Here is a 15,837-nt window from a genome sequence, read left to right on the forward strand (position 1 = left end):
TCACATACTTTAGTTTTTTAAGATAGGCTGGTGGACTTTCTACTTTTCATGTTTGTACAAAGAGGTTAACTCAGGAGGAACAAATGGCCCTTTTCTGTAAAACATTGAAAAGCACCAACATTTACATTGAAAGTCAACCAGCTTTTTTCTCTAAAGGTATCCTTTCTAAAGAGACCCTTTTCACTGCTGGGACAAAAGGAGGGTAGGAGGAGGAGGAGCTGTGGGAGGGAAAAGTTACAAGGGCAACCAATAAGGATGAGACCTCCTTATCCCCGCCTTCGAATTAAGGCACTTCTCTTCACTTTTCCCCCTCTGTCTGGTGGTCTGCAGTGTGCTGGAGGAGAATGGAGCATGTGGAGTGAATCGGTGGCAGTGGGCATGTCACAGTTCACTCTGGGAACCTTATCAACACTGCTGGTGGAGTACATTTGGGCAGCAGCAGGATGGATTGCAAGATTGGATTCCAGCTGAGTATCTCCCTTTTAGTGGTAGTATTGGTGGGCCGTTGTGAGGCGTTGTGGTTTTCCTGGGGCAGTACAGATGGCACCACTGAGGCCCCCTCGCTTGACAATGAGGGATCTGGGAACCCAGTGACTAGCAATGAATCACCAACGCCGGAGAACATTGAAGAAGTGGGGGCAGATATCATTGACATAGAAAGCGGGATACATAAGTTTGCGCAAACTTGGAACCAGAATGCAAAGGCCACGGAGGCCCCCAAGGTGACCACTGTGAGGTCAAAAGCCAGGAATGAGCGCCCAATGGAAAAGGGTGCCAGCCGGCCCACGTCAAGGGGAAGCAAACCTGGTAATGACATGTCCACAGTACAGGGTATGGGATCTGGTCTCTGGGAGTGGTCAGGGGTTGGGAGTGGGTCTGGATTTGGATCCTGGTCGGGATTTGGGTCTGGTTCTGAATTCGGATCTCAGTCTGGATTTGAATCTGAATCTAGTTCTGAATTTGACTCAGAGTCTGAAATCAGACATGGGTCTCAAATTAGACCTGTGTCTGGAATTGGGTTTGGGTCTCAATCTGGATCTAGCATTGAATCTGCATCTGAACCAGGAGCCTCTATGTGGGATAGCCAGGAGGGAACAGTTTTACCCACAGACCTCATCGGTTTAGCAGAGAATGTCAATGTGCTTGCAGGGAAAGAGAATGAGATGCTGGGTATTGTCAAGGTGGACCTAGCAGAAAGTGTTTTGGATGAGCACAACAGAACAGCTGAGTGGAATGGTACGGTTTTCCCCATAGACAGTCAGCCCGTCCCAAGTGTTAATGTCTCTCTTGAGACAACTCCCAGTAACAGAAGTAGCAACAGAGTAATTGACAGTAGCTCTAGTTGGAACGCCAATAATTTTAACTCGACAGAGTATTCTGATGAATACACTGTCTCAGGTGATTTTCTAACCCCTTTTGACAGCAACCACTCTCTCTTAGCTACTAGTGAGACGCCAGCCCCAGACTCCCCACGTTGCTGGCCAATAGATTTCCATTTGCCTTTCTGCAAATCCATGGGTGGCGACAGCTTTGTGTTGCCCAACTATTTCAATCACAGCAGTGTGAAGGAGGTCCGGGCTGTTTTGGGCTCTTGGGCGTGGCTCTTGAGGACGCGCTGCCACCATAGCCTGGAGTGGTTTTTCTGCCTGCTGCTGTTGCCCAGGTGCCCCCGGGGCCTGCCACCGCCTTTGCCTTGCCGCAGCGTCTGCGAGGTCCTGCAGGACAGCTGCTGGACAGTCCTCGATGAGGGCAGCCTCCCTATGGAGTGCCACTCTTTGCCTGATGAGGACGATGGGTATCAGTGCTTGTCAGTCAGTAACCAGAAAGGTAATCTCTGGTAAAAATGTATTCCCTTTTTGGAAATCCATTTTCAACCATCCCCAATCCCACCCCCTGTTTGTCTTTTTTTTTGTCACCCAGTAGTCCTGGGACATTTATCTCGTGTTTTTTGGGCTAATCCTGACACAGTGTGTTTTAAGTGCATTATATGAAGGTTCAGGGGACTAACCAGTGTATTTCTGTTTGCAACTCAACCCTTCGGCAACAACAATGGTGTGTGCAAAGACTAAACAAGCATGGCACTAGTGTTTTCCTCACAACCCAAACCGGTCGCATGTCAATGTATGTCCAAGTCTCCCGGTTGGCAAGTGACTAACTAAAATGTATAAGAATGTGTCACACACACACACATGAACGCACACACATTCCCCAGAGGTAAAATATATATTTTTTATTTTGGATAGCTATAGACTTTAGCATAATGTAAGTTAGGTGCAGGATAAGTAGTCTACTTTTGAGGGAGAGGGACTTGATGAAGCTGACGTTGGAAGTTTATGTATATAGAGTTTGAGATGTAATAAAACCAGAGTGAGGGGCTAAAGGTCACAGTTGGATTCCGTGTTATATGATTTGTCCCTCCCAGACTTAAATGGAGTATTTATAGAGATATTTAATTTCTTTCATGTGCACTTAAAGGAGTGAAGGACACCCCAGCATGTAGTGTACATTCTATACATAATCTTTTGGCATGCCATCTTTATATCAACAAGCTGTCACATGTATTCATAGAATAAACCATTGCAATACACATTACAAGCAGTACATGGTAACTTTGAAATGAAGATGATTACATTTTGGTTGTATGAATTGCTTGTCAAAGTTTGTGCATTCTGCTCTCTACATGGTCAAATGAGCTACCGTGTTACATTGAGCACAAGGGAAGTGATTATTTTATTTTTGTGATTTGGTGTGATACATTCAACAAGCCAACCTTTGTGTGTGAATATACTTGCATGACAGTTGATCTTATTTTAGCTTGGTGACTGTTTCAACTTGGAGACATATAGACACCAGTTGCAGGTATTTCAACGGCCTTGAGCATGATGGGGGAAAGATAAATGGTACTGGTAGAAAAAAAATGTTCCTTTCCCTGTCCAACATAAACCCTGTTCAGTCTGCATATAAAAGTGGGGAAATTGCTTTCAGCAACAAACTTGTTTTGGATGCTACAGGGTGCACATGCAACATTTTTCTTCTGCTAGTTGGGTAGAAGTTGGGTTGAGCAATAATTTGCCTATGCCATCAGTGTACCAGGATGGTAGCTCATTATATTCAGTTAAGTCAGCTCTCAGCCGTCACTGACCTTTCTAGCCTCCGATCTCATGATTAGATCCCACCCTGCTGTTATGGTACAGTGAGAGGGGGCTCTCAGGATTCACTTTTGGCCTAAGCATGCCGTGGCAAAATCTCTAAAACACATGTTGCGCTCTAATTGACTTTCTTCTCTTTGCCAGGTAGTAATGTGGAAACACATATGCTTATGGTTTCTATGTCAAATGAGTGCATTTTCTTTTGTAGGCGTTTTTCTGAATCTGCACATAACTTTTAAAATATTTCAGCAGACACATTTCCTAAAATGGAAAAACATGAAACATAAAACTATTCTTACAATGTTGGAGAGGAGGTGGTGTAGGTACACTACATGACCAAAAGTATGTAGACACATTCTTGTCGAAAATCTCATTCCAAAATCATGGGCATTAATATGGATTTGGTCCCCATTTGCTGTTATAACAGCCTCCACTCTTCTGGGAAGGCTTTCTACTAGATGTTGGAACATTGCTTCGGGGACTTGCTTCCATTCAGCCACAAGCACATTAGTGAGGTCGGCACTGATGTTGGGCGATAGGCCTGACTCACAGTCGGCATTCCAATTCATCCCAAAGATGTTTGATGGGGTTGAGGTCAGGGCTCTGTGCAGGCCAGTCAAGTTCTTCCACTCCGATCTTGACAAACCGTTTCTGTATGGACATCAATTTGTGCACAGGGGCATTGTCATGCTTAAAAAGGTAAGGGCCTTCCACAAACTGTTGCCACAAAGTTGGAAGCACAGCATAGTCTAGAATGTCATTGTATGCTGTTGCATTAAGATTTCCCTTCACTGGAACTAAGGGGCCTAGTCTGAACCATGAAAAACAGCCCCATACCATTATTTCTCTTCCACCAGACTTTACATTTGGCACTATGCGTTTGGGAAGGTAGCGTCCACCAAACCCAGATTTGTTCATCGGACTGCCAGATGGTGAATCGTGATTCATCACTCCAGAGAACTCGTTTCCGCTGCTCCAGAGTCAATGGCGTCGAGCTTTACACCACTCCCATAACAGCATTTTCAGTTGACCGGGGAAGCTCCAGCATGTCAGAAATTTGACAAACTGACTTGTTGGAAAGGTGGCAGCCTATGACAGTGCCACGTTGAAAGTCATTGAAAGTCATTGTCCATTGTCTATGGAGATTGCATGGCTGTTTGCTCGATTTTATACACATGTCAGGCACGGTTGTGGCAGAAATAGCTGAATCCACTAATTTGAAAGGGTGTCCACATACTTTTGTGTTTATATAGTGTACATTTCAATGAATAAGTCATTCAAAAAGAAGAGACACCTTGTTTGCCCGATTAAGACCCCATAAATGTTTACAATAAGTAGTTGTTTAAAGGTACTGAAAATGGCTCCAGATTACGAAGTTGTCAAATAAATATAGTGGTGGAGAGTGATGCCATTTCACCCTGATCAGGTTGGTGTATTTGGAGTTTCAGTGCTCACATTCATATCATCCGGCTTTACATTATCTATTTTTACGGCACTGCTATCTCTAGACAGCTTGCTCCACTGACAGGCTTTAGTGGACAACATGTCTCTGATCCGACACTAAGTGAATCTGTAGAGTGAATCTGAAAAGTCTCAGAAATGTAGGAAACACCCATGTGATTCTCTGAAACATTCAGAGTATGTGCCAGGCTAAATGAAATAAGTCACATTGTAAATGACCTCAGGGCAAGTCATGCTCTGCATTCATGTTATAAATTGAGTCCTTGAGGGCAGGAATTTTATTGCCGATATCTAAGAGCAGTAGTTCAGCAGTGAGGCTGAGGCATCTGTGCTTGGTATTGCCTATTAGAGCTGCCTTGAGGTACAGCTCTATTTATCCATTACAGCCTATCATCTAGGTCAAGTCCAACAAAAAAGTATGCCACATTAACATAATTGCCCTAAAACATGAACAAATGTGTGATTTACTTTTGTAAACATTTTTGGTCATACTGTATAGTACACTACTCATGTGGTACCTGTTACGATAGCAACATTTCTTGATTTTCTGAAGTGAACTGCAGTGGTGCAGCTCAGTGTTGAAATGTTAACAGGTTGACTGCTTCTGCTTTCATTAGACTGCAGGTCACAGTTGAATAGCCGAGCTAATGTGTCACAACCTGTAAAGACCAACCCTAAAGCCAAAATCGGTCTGTTTCGTTGTTTATTAGCCCAGGGTAACTCAATATGGGTATTTTCCCAAACCCCAACACTCTTCCACCAAATACTTCCCTCGCTGGTAAATACTTTAATGGTGTTGTGTTTGTGTGCTTCGTCATGGCTACTATTTCAGACACTTCCCACTATCTACAGTTCCTGTAGCGCTTTCTTTATCCCTATCTGTACCCCCTCATGCCCCCACTTGTCATTTGAATGGTGATGGGCCGCTTATGGAAGAGTCTCTCATCGCTTCCCTTCATAATTCTGAGCCGGAATTTGGGCGGGTGCTCAGTGGGTTCACAGGGGGTTGTCATGTTGACTTCATCAGGGCCCTGCACAGCAGAGTACAATGAGGCAGTTTACACACTTTATATATGGAGAGATGTGTGGGAGGGTCACTGCCCATGGGAACATTGCACTGCTGTTGCCCTTGTGCATGAGTGGATCAGATAGTGGGTAGTTCAACAACTGGGAGCACCTCAGTGGCATGAAATCAAATGGTTTTACTCATTAGCCATGTTAGTAATGTCTAGGGTTTTGTCATGGTCACTTGCTTTCCTTTGAAAGATAAGCGGTTACAGATTTCAGGGTTGTTGGGGTCAATTGCATTTACATTTTGATTTGTTTTAACGTGGCAAATTGGAGAAATGTCCAAGAACGTCCTCTTTGAAAAGAAGGAGACATTGGGTAAGGGCATTGACTGACCTCGTACGGGGTCCATTCCTGCAGTGGTCAGCAGGTGGAGCGAGTACCTAGTTATCCATGCTCTTAGATGCCCCCACATTTCGATATCATTAATGATATTCTCCCTTCAATGTGTACCATACCGGATGATGACCTGATGATGAATGAAATTGTCTCCCTGAATTGTGTATGCATTGGCCTATATATAGCATGATGTTCCGTAATGAATCTTATGACCATGTAAAAAATGGAAAAGAAGAATGACCTGTAATATTTGTTGGCACCTCTCCAATGCATTGTTTTCTTTTTGTTTTGCGTTGCTTTGTATGCACTTACATCATTCAGTAGGCCTATTGGCCATTTCATAGGCTACAGGCCTGCCTACCTCTGGATCGGATAGGGCGGGTGGGAATAGAGATAGGAAAGTCATGTTGATGTCAGGCTGTATATGTTTGTGCATGTGTATGTGTCTTGTTTGTTTATTTTGGTCTCGTCTGAATAAATAAACTATGTAAAAAAGGAGACATTGCTTCATAAAAGGGCAGTCTGCTGTTCCAACAATAACAAAGTAGTACACCCCGCCTCTGCGGGATGGAAAAATGTAATCACTCTTAAATTCATTGACTGGATTGCAAGGACTAACCAGCTATGATATCAACATTATAATTTGAACAATGTTTTAAGGCTCTACAGTGTTGGTGTACAATTGCATTGATTACGAACAAACGAGTAAAACAAGTTTATATGTTGGGTTATAGTGGGGTACGACAGTTGAACTAGGCTCATGAGGCATTTATATAGTTATGTTCTTAAAGAATCAATTGGTGTAATAGCTCAAAAATCACAATTGCCCATGTAGTTTAACTTTAATTTAACATTTCTGGAATTGACTGAATTTAAATAGTTAATCCCAACGTCTCTAACTGCTACGGTGGTCCGTATGTCTTCCCCACTGCCAGACAAACTCTGGCAGTGGGATCATGTATATATTAGGGTATGTGTTTGTGTTTTTGTGGCTTCGCGGTCTCTATTCCCAGGGGTTCATACTATACTGTGTCTGACACTGATTATCCACAATGCAGTGGTTCCATGCAGGGAGTCTAATATTGTATCCCATGACAGGAAGGCTTAAAGCTGGCAGAGATCTCACGCAGGTGTTCGCCATGGAAAAACGTTTCTAAGCTGCACTCTGAGGGTTCCAATTATGGGCACAATGTTCTCAATCGTTCACTGACAGAAGCTCCTAGCTCCCTGGTTTCTGTTACAATGGGAAGGCCAATTAAATGGTCCTTAGTATAGTAGAGATACAGAAGTCATTTTCAGCTGGAGTATGACCATGCAGAGTACCTCTTGATTAAACAGTTTTCAATTACTTTTGGTCATTTTGGTTGCCATTTAGTTTTATCCAGAGCTATTTATTGAAGCAATACCCTGCCAAATTGCTCAAGGCATAGCATTCCCATCTCGTCATTTTCTGAGGTGATATGATTAGGGCCCAGTACCGAGTCTGCAGAGCTTAAGTGGTACCCACTCCGTCAGCACTTGTCTTTTAGGAAATCGTGCTCAAATCTTACTACTGGCGACGTCGTTAGAACGCTATGGTCATATTCAAAGAGAATGCCATTTAGGCCTCGTCACCAAAAGTGCAAAAATGTTGGATGCATGGAAAGGGTACAACCTGGTGGTCATCAGAGTGCAATGCATTTCTTTTCCATCCACATTTGAATATCACTTTACTTTGAATGCATCCTCCATATGCACCATTGAACTCTCTAACTTGTTTCCAATGGGGAAAATGAATGGGAAAATAAGTTGGAAGTTTCCTTGCCTGTCTGTGTGTTATTTAAACGAACAACTTGTTAACACAGAAGTCCCAAACGCTAGTGTCATTTTAAGATATCAGAAAAATCCTTCCAGACATTTGCGCACAGTGAGGTACTAGCCAAACCAGATCAAACCAGACACATCTGATCTTCTAAATTGCTTAAATGAAGCAGTCACACCTCTTTACTCAATGAGGTTCTGTTTAACTCCAATAATATAATAGACAAAACTCAAATTACCAATGAGTTGAACCAACATTTTATAGCAGCAGGCCATTTATTTGAAAGGGGCAAGAAGGACAACTCTGAAAAGACTGTTCATGATACATGCATCTCTGATGCACCCCTGTTCAATCACAGACATGCCTGCTACTGTAAATGTTGACCAACTGTTCTCTCTTCAGCAAGTCACTACTAAGAAAGTTCTTGACGCTCATTTAGTTATTGATGTTTAAAAAGTCCACTGGGGCAGACATGCTTGACCCGTGTCTTCTAACGGCTTGCTGCACCTCTGATTGTGGAGCCCTTGACACATATTTTTTTATCTATCCATCCAATCTCAAAACATTAATGTTTAGCAAAAAATGTAGAACTCTTGGTAAATTCTCAGGTGTGGACCTTTTAAGATTGTATTTTGAATTGTATTCTGAATGAAATTGTACTCTGGATGCTCAACAGGACACAGCACCATCTCGGCTGCTTCTCAAGTCATAAATTACATAGTTAACGGACTACACAGGAAACCGCACTGCGATGCCCTTTTATATTGATCTGTCGAAAGCATTGCAGTCCTGCTCCAGAGGCTACCCGTAATTGGTCTAGACCGAGCGGCCTACGGCTGGTTAAAAAATTACCTGCACGATAGAAGTCCTGTATATCTGCTGATGGATTTCAGTCTAATTTTCTTAATATAACCAAAGGAGTGCCACAAGGCTCAGAATTAAGCCATTTACTGTTGATTACATTAATAATGTTAGCTTGTCCCTGAATTATAACTGGGGCCTACATCTCCATCCGGATGCCCCCTCAGTGCAGCAGGCCATTAACAACCTTCAGTTATGATTCAATTCAAGTATTGCTTACAGATCTTAAATTAGTGTTAAATGTTGATTAAACCAAGTTTGTTGTTCTCCAGGTCTTGTCAAATTTAACCTAAAGATCTGCGTAGCGGCACCTTTAAGAGAGCCTAAATTAAGCCAAACCCTCGTTAGTATTTAGGCATTTGGATTGATGAAAACGGTCTATTAAAACACACATTGAATAACTGAGAAAGATAGGTAATTAAGATCGGTTTCCTTTATACAAATAAATCCTGCCTTACTTTTGAAAACAGGAGGAAGATTGTTAAAGCATCGCTCCTCCCAGTACTTGACTATGGTGATATAATCTACATGCACGCAGCAGCTTCTGTTTTAAAACCTTTAGATTCAGTCTATTACTCAGCCCTGCATTTTTTATCACAGGAGACAATTTTCATACATATACAGTAGTTCTGTTAGCTGGGAGTCTCTGACTACCAGAAGTGCCCAACATTGGCTGATATTTGTATATAAAGCAGTTCTCCAGACACTCCCATACTACCTCACCACTTCTTAATTGGAAATCCAGCCACCATCAGATTTGCTCTCAAGACTGGCTGGTTCTAGAAGTTCCATGAGTCCGGGAGATTGCTTTTAGTTATTGTGCCCCTAGAGCATTGAATGACCCGCAGGCCACTTTGAGCCTTGAATTTCTGTGGTGAAGGAGAACTGCACTTGTTTTGATTGATTTGTAATTTTATCTGTCGCTTTTGAATGTGATTTGTTTTAATTGTAAATGTTGATTCATTTTTTCCAGAGCAGCCTTGTAAATGAGACCGTGGTCTCGATGGGTTTCCCCTAGTTAAATAAAGGTTACATTATTATGTTTTTTTTTATTGTCATTTGTGCCACTATATATGAGAAATATGAGAAAAAAAATGTCTGTACAAAAAAAACAAATCCCTTTGGAATGGTAATTGTTTCCGTATTTTATTTCAACCCTAGATTTTCAAATCTCATATTCCCCAAATATTTAGGAACCAACCCCAACAGGACCCTTTCAGAAGCTGCACTTTTTTTCTGCCTGATTAGCATATATCAAGTCTTGTTAAACTGTCAGTGGATGACAAAAGCTTTTCTGGGGGTTGAATGGAGATCCTAGTTAAAATGCTAATATTATAGGGCTGGGCAGTATACCGGTATTGATGCATGGACCGGTTTACTTTTTTTCTTTACCTCCTATTTCAATGTTTTGGTTTGTTAAATGTGATACGGCACTCCATTTTTATACTTTACTCCACTACTTGAGTCTTCTCTCTCAGTCTCTCTCACCAAACTCCCCCTGTCACTCAAGGAGTGCAGTTGTTGTTGCTCGGCCACAAGATCGTTTGCCGACCGTTCACTCTTCAGTTTGCATGGTCATTGCAGCAGATGCAACAATATGTTGATGACAACGATGCTGTTTTCCACTTTGCTTCTGAATATAAAATTGCAACTTATATAATTACACTTAGTTTGTGTGCAATATGTTACCATCTACAAACAGCTAATTGTCTTTTCATAGCAAATTGTGGCTAAAATAAATCATTAGTCACTAATCGCTAGTTAGCTAGCTAACTAGCTAGCTAATAAATGTACTGAGTCAGATAAATGTAGCTAGCTAATGAAGCCTAATACCTGTGCTGGTGTAAGCTTAAATCAGCATGTTTGTGCAACAGCATCTTCTAAATCAGAGAGGAATAGATGCTGCTTAGTGACATGAAGTAAGATACGACATTTAATGTAGCCAAAGATGATAGGATCCGACTCCCCTGGGAAACACTGACCAACACTTTGGTTCCTACCCTGTGACAATAACGCCTCGATAGAGATCCTACTAGAATTCAAATTCCTAATTCTATGAATGCCTCCTTGGCTTTTTAATTTGGTGTCATGTCAAACAACACTGTATTCAAAGTGCCCACTATTCCATTCTGAATAATCATTATATTTCCATGATTCCAACAGTTCACCTAAGTGTTTTGACCTAGCCTAGGCAGCCGATATTGGCAGCTAGATCTGCACTATCATCTAGGATTGATGTGCATTCCCGGTAATACACTCGTGTCGCCCGTGGACCGGCTCATACATAAAGCATCCTCCATTCAGGGGATAATTTTCCTCATTAATTAATTGTATTGGCGAGCCAGCAGATTTTACACCACCATTTTTGGATTTTCAGACAACTTAGGATGTTGCACACCGCATTCAGCCAAGGGTGTGCAACGTCCTAAGTGGTGTGAAAATACCAAAATGGGCGTGGAAAATTGTGTTAAAGCTAGTTAAAGAGGAAAATGATGCCCTTTAAGCCTGAATGGAGGATACTTAATATATGAGCCAGTCCACAAGTGACACGACTGTATTACCGGGAATGCTCATCAACCTTAGACGATAGTGCAGATCTATCGGCTGCCTAGGCTAGTTTTGATCTATATCGCAATTGCAATATTTTGTTAAAAATAAGTCCTAGATTTCTTTACCCATATCACACAGCCCTATGTGGCAGTGTGAAAATTGGCTCAAATTATATCAACTTTTGTTTTGAAGTTTCTTTGAACAGAATAAAACAACCTGAATTGAGAAATCCCCATTTAAAATCACGTAGAATGTATGTGTTGCCACTCTAGGGTCATGCACAACTCATAGAGCAAACGTAAAACTTTTATTATTAATAAACATAAAAGACCACCAAAGACCGTCAAAAATGTGAAACATATCGTGATATGATATTTGGGCCATATCGCCCAACCCCTGCACACAGACCAATTTGTTTTCATCATTTCAAATGACTCACTGCCTTTTAGACGACACAATACGGGTGCATTCACCGACATCAGCAAAGGCATTCCTTTAGCTTTACGTTTGAAGGGGAAAGCCTTACAATCATAAATCATAAAGCCGGTAATTCAATTGGCTTCCGTTTCTCGTTGTTTGCCGTTGTTTTTGACGAGTGATTGATTCTACATTGTTTAATAGGCACGTCAACATCTCCCAGCTTATGTCAGTATGCTGAGCAACATAGGTCATTTTAGGGACTATGGAAAGAACCACACTGTGGATGCTTGTCACTCAGCAGCACACATTGCCATGAACTGTCAGATATGTGCCTAAGATATCAACTGAGTCTCCCTTGATATTGTTTGTGGCCATGCCTGTGGGTGAAACTAGATCTGGTCGGCATAATAGGTGAACTGTTCCATAATGAGGGGGCTTGTGTTTGGGAAACTCAGAATGCTGTAGGAGCACACAGTTCCGGGAAAATTAGGACTGGTGTCGTAGGATTGGCAAGGCACATCGGAAGATCAGATGACCGTATCATAGGAGAATGAGGTAAGGGCATTAAGAAGGTGGAGAGGAGGCAAACTTTCCCTCCAGATGGAACGTTATGATCGCAGACTGAGGGACAAGGCTCTGTTTGTCTATTGTCACAAGACACAGATCTTTTGTCTTTTTGTTTTATCCCAAAAACCCTGAGACACCCCCACGTGTCAGCCAAAGTGCAACACCCCTGCAGACGTTTAGGGGTAAAGTGGTGCCTTGCACAAGCGCAGGAAATTCTGACTAGGACCTTGATGTCAGCAACCCTCCAGTTGCCGGCCCACTCCCCACCAGACTTTTTACCATTGAGAACTGGCAGAGAGAGTTAGGGGGGTTCCTGTGTCGACCTGCAAGCGCAGGCCTGCCCGTCCATCTGTGGCCCCTCGAGCTGTCATTCTCACTTTGTCCTGACTAACATCTTGTAGGGCAGTGCGATTGACGATTTATTGTTTTCTGTTCAACAGTCATGAACCCACAACTCCCTCTGGTGATTTGAGTGGGGCCCTCACTTGCAGCAACAAATCCCTAGTCCTGTTTAGGGTCATATGTCTGCTTAATTCGGTCATATGTGACAGACCGGCGCGATGTGGTCTTATGTAGCAAAATGTGAAATTGTGTATTTTACATTGGATGAAAGTAGAGACCCAGAGCTAGAAAATGGTACGTCCTACACGTCAGTCGAGGAACAATAGGAAAGTAATTCCGCATTGAAAGTTGATAAACGTGTCACCTCACTTTTGAGAAATTGGCCTTTGAATGTTTTGGTACACCTACTGAGAGCTCTTCTTTGTCTACACCCATTCAGCATTGTTTACACCCTCTTAAGCTTTAGCCCCACCCATCTAAGGGTTGATCCGCGCGTTCTGTCCTGACAACAGCAGTCAAGCACCCAATCTAACGGGCTAACGTTGGCTAGCTTGCTAAGAGAATAGCTCGCTCTGACTATTTTCCTCTGCCCTAGCAGAGCTGGTTAGGTTGTTTTTATGTTATCCAGAACATTGTTGACTGCAACTGTGCTGCTGGGAACAATTTGCGTTTTTTTTTGCCAACATTTACTGGCACCGGCCATATTCAATGGGTGTTGAGCATTCGTAGATGTGTCCGTTATTCTGCGCTCTGGCTATCTAATCCGATTTCTGATTTCTCTTTCGTTTGAGTGTGCCAGAGTGCAGAATAATAGAATTTACCAGCTACATCTATCAACAGTTGTCACAGTGACATCATTAATATTCTATTGAAATGGTTACTTGCATAGTGGAGTATTTTATTAAGACATGTACAGTGGGGCAAAAAAAGTATTTAGTCAGCCACCAATTGTGCAGGTTTTCCCACTTAAAAAGATGAGAGAGGCCTGTAATTTTCATCATAGGTACACTTCAACTATGACAGACAAAATTATTTTAAAAAATCCAGAAAATCACATTGTAGGATTTTTTTATGAATTTATTTGCAAATTATGTTGGAAAATAAGTATTTGGTCACCTACAAACAAGCAAGATTTCTGGCTCTCACGGACCTGGAACTTCTTCTTTAAGAGGCTCCTCTGTCCTCCACTCGTTACTTGTATTAATGGCAGCTGTTTGAACTTGTTATCAGTATAAAAGACACCTGTCCACAACCTCAAACAGTCACACTCCAAACTCCACTATGGCCAAGACCAAAGAGCTCTCAAAGGTCACCAGAAACAAAATTGTAGACCTGCACCAGGCTGGGAAGACTCTGCAATAGGTAAGCAGCTTGGTTTGAACAAATCAACTGTGGGAGCAATTATTAGGAAATGGAAGACAAACAAGACCATTGATAATCTCCCTCGATCTGATCACAAGAACGGTGAGCAAAAATCCCAGAACCACACGGGGGGACCTAGTGATTGACCTGCAGAGAGCTGGGACCAAAATAACAAAGCCTACCATCAGTAACACACTACGCCGCCAGGGACTCAAATCCTGCAGTGCCAGACGTGTCCCCCTGCTTAAGCCAGTACATGTCCTGGGCCGTCTAAAGTTTGCTAGAGAGAATTTGGATGATCCAGAAGAAGATTGGGAGAATGTCATATGGTCAGATGAAACCTAATTGGAACTTTTTGTTAAAAACTTTAGTGTACTGCTAGCTAGCTAACAGTACACTTTAATTTGAAATTAAAATTACTTTCTAACAAAATTAAAAACGTGTAATGTCTTAAAATGTTGCTAGGTAGACTTTCTTACCCGTTATACATGGATGGCTGCTTCTCCCTCTGTCATAGATGCCATGGTTGCCCTTAGTTTGAAGATGTAATCCGGAGACAGGTGTTTTCTCCATCTCCTTGGCTGTCATACTCAAATTCCACTGATTACAAAATTCGATTCAACAGAAAGTGGAGAGCAACACTTATGCAGTTCTACTACGCAATATATATATATATTTTTTTAACTTGTTAGACAGGATTACCTACACGTACTGACCAACTCAAATAGACAGAAGCATGGCAGACCGTTCTGAACTCATCTCTCGGCATGTCCAGCCCACTCATTATCTCAGCCAATCATGATTTGCGGGAAGGATGCTCTTTTTCTGTTGCTAAACCAACTTGGCTCATGATTTAACTATTGTATTCCTATTTACAGATGGCATACAAGATGACAGTTCACATGTTCTGGAAGGCATTTCTGCCGCTCCTGTAAAGTAGTGACGCGTGACATATGCCTAGATTCCCAGAGTCACATATACAGTATTATGCATGTTGAACTTTCAAATCCAACATTATAGCGTTGGTATCGCACATTAGTGTCTAGCTGTGTTGGAAAACAGAACATGACCCACTTGAGGGTTGTTTGGCTTTTTCTTCAGTTCTGTCAAATGATGTTCTAATCTCTCTCACACTGATAGATTGGCAATGCAATAAGCGAGACACAGGAAGGACCCCCTGTTATTTCCTTTTTTAAATTACGTTTATAGGAGTGCTCTTCCGTAGCTTTGGCATTGGGTTAAGTAGATTACCTCATATATTTTACCTTTCAACCTAACCACCTGCAGGCCCTAATGGCCTACACTTCTCATAGATCCCCAGGAGGACTTTGAACCCTGTGTAATGACTCATAGAACTTGTTTATCTGTCATCTGAAGGTTCTCAAAGAATGTTTTGTAAAGGAGGAAAAACATATCAGCTGATGCTCAAAAAATGATCAAACAAACTTGTAGAGGTTTTGTAGAAAAAAAACATTTGTTTTGCATTACTTCCCATTTGAAGTGTCTGATAAGATTTTTATCTCCCATAAATTCAATATTTATAAAGATGTATTGATTTATATTTTGAATTAGAATTATGATGAAATAGCACAATTTGCGCAAGGTTGTTTGCTTATCACCATGCGATAGAGGTGCATTTTCTCACTACAAATCACAAGATGCGGATTTGAGGTCGAGAGGACACACACGTCTTTGTGTTCTCTGTTTATTTCCAAAACTTCCCCCATTATTATACACTGATCCCATACCATTCACCCGGGGTGACGGAAGAGGGAGCACAGATATTTGGGGAACACAGCTGTAGGTTTCCTGTTGCACTGACATGATGGCATTTAACAGATGTCACCGAATTAAAGGGGAACTGTTGTGTGTGTGCTGAAAGGTGTTAGAGTATAAGTCGGGAATTATTTTAAATAA

General features: G+C 41.9%; 1 protein-coding gene across 1 annotated transcript in view; it reads left to right on the top strand.

The window, feature by feature from the left end:
* The first annotated feature begins 840 nt into the window (after nt 1-840).
* LOC118385863 (collagen alpha-1(XVIII) chain-like) overlaps nt 841-15,837 on the top strand; it is an 86,592-nt gene continuing 71,595 nt past the window's right edge. Inside the window, 1 exon segment of the mRNA XM_052521855.1 lies at nt 841-1,827. Within this exon segment, the coding sequence (XP_052377815.1) occupies nt 1,074-1,827 (754 nt within the window). The 5' untranslated portion in view covers nt 841-1,073.

This window comes from Oncorhynchus keta, chromosome 7, assembly GCF_023373465.1.
Source record: "Oncorhynchus keta strain PuntledgeMale-10-30-2019 chromosome 7, Oket_V2, whole genome shotgun sequence".
NCBI lineage: Eukaryota > Metazoa > Chordata > Actinopteri > Salmoniformes > Salmonidae > Oncorhynchus > Oncorhynchus keta.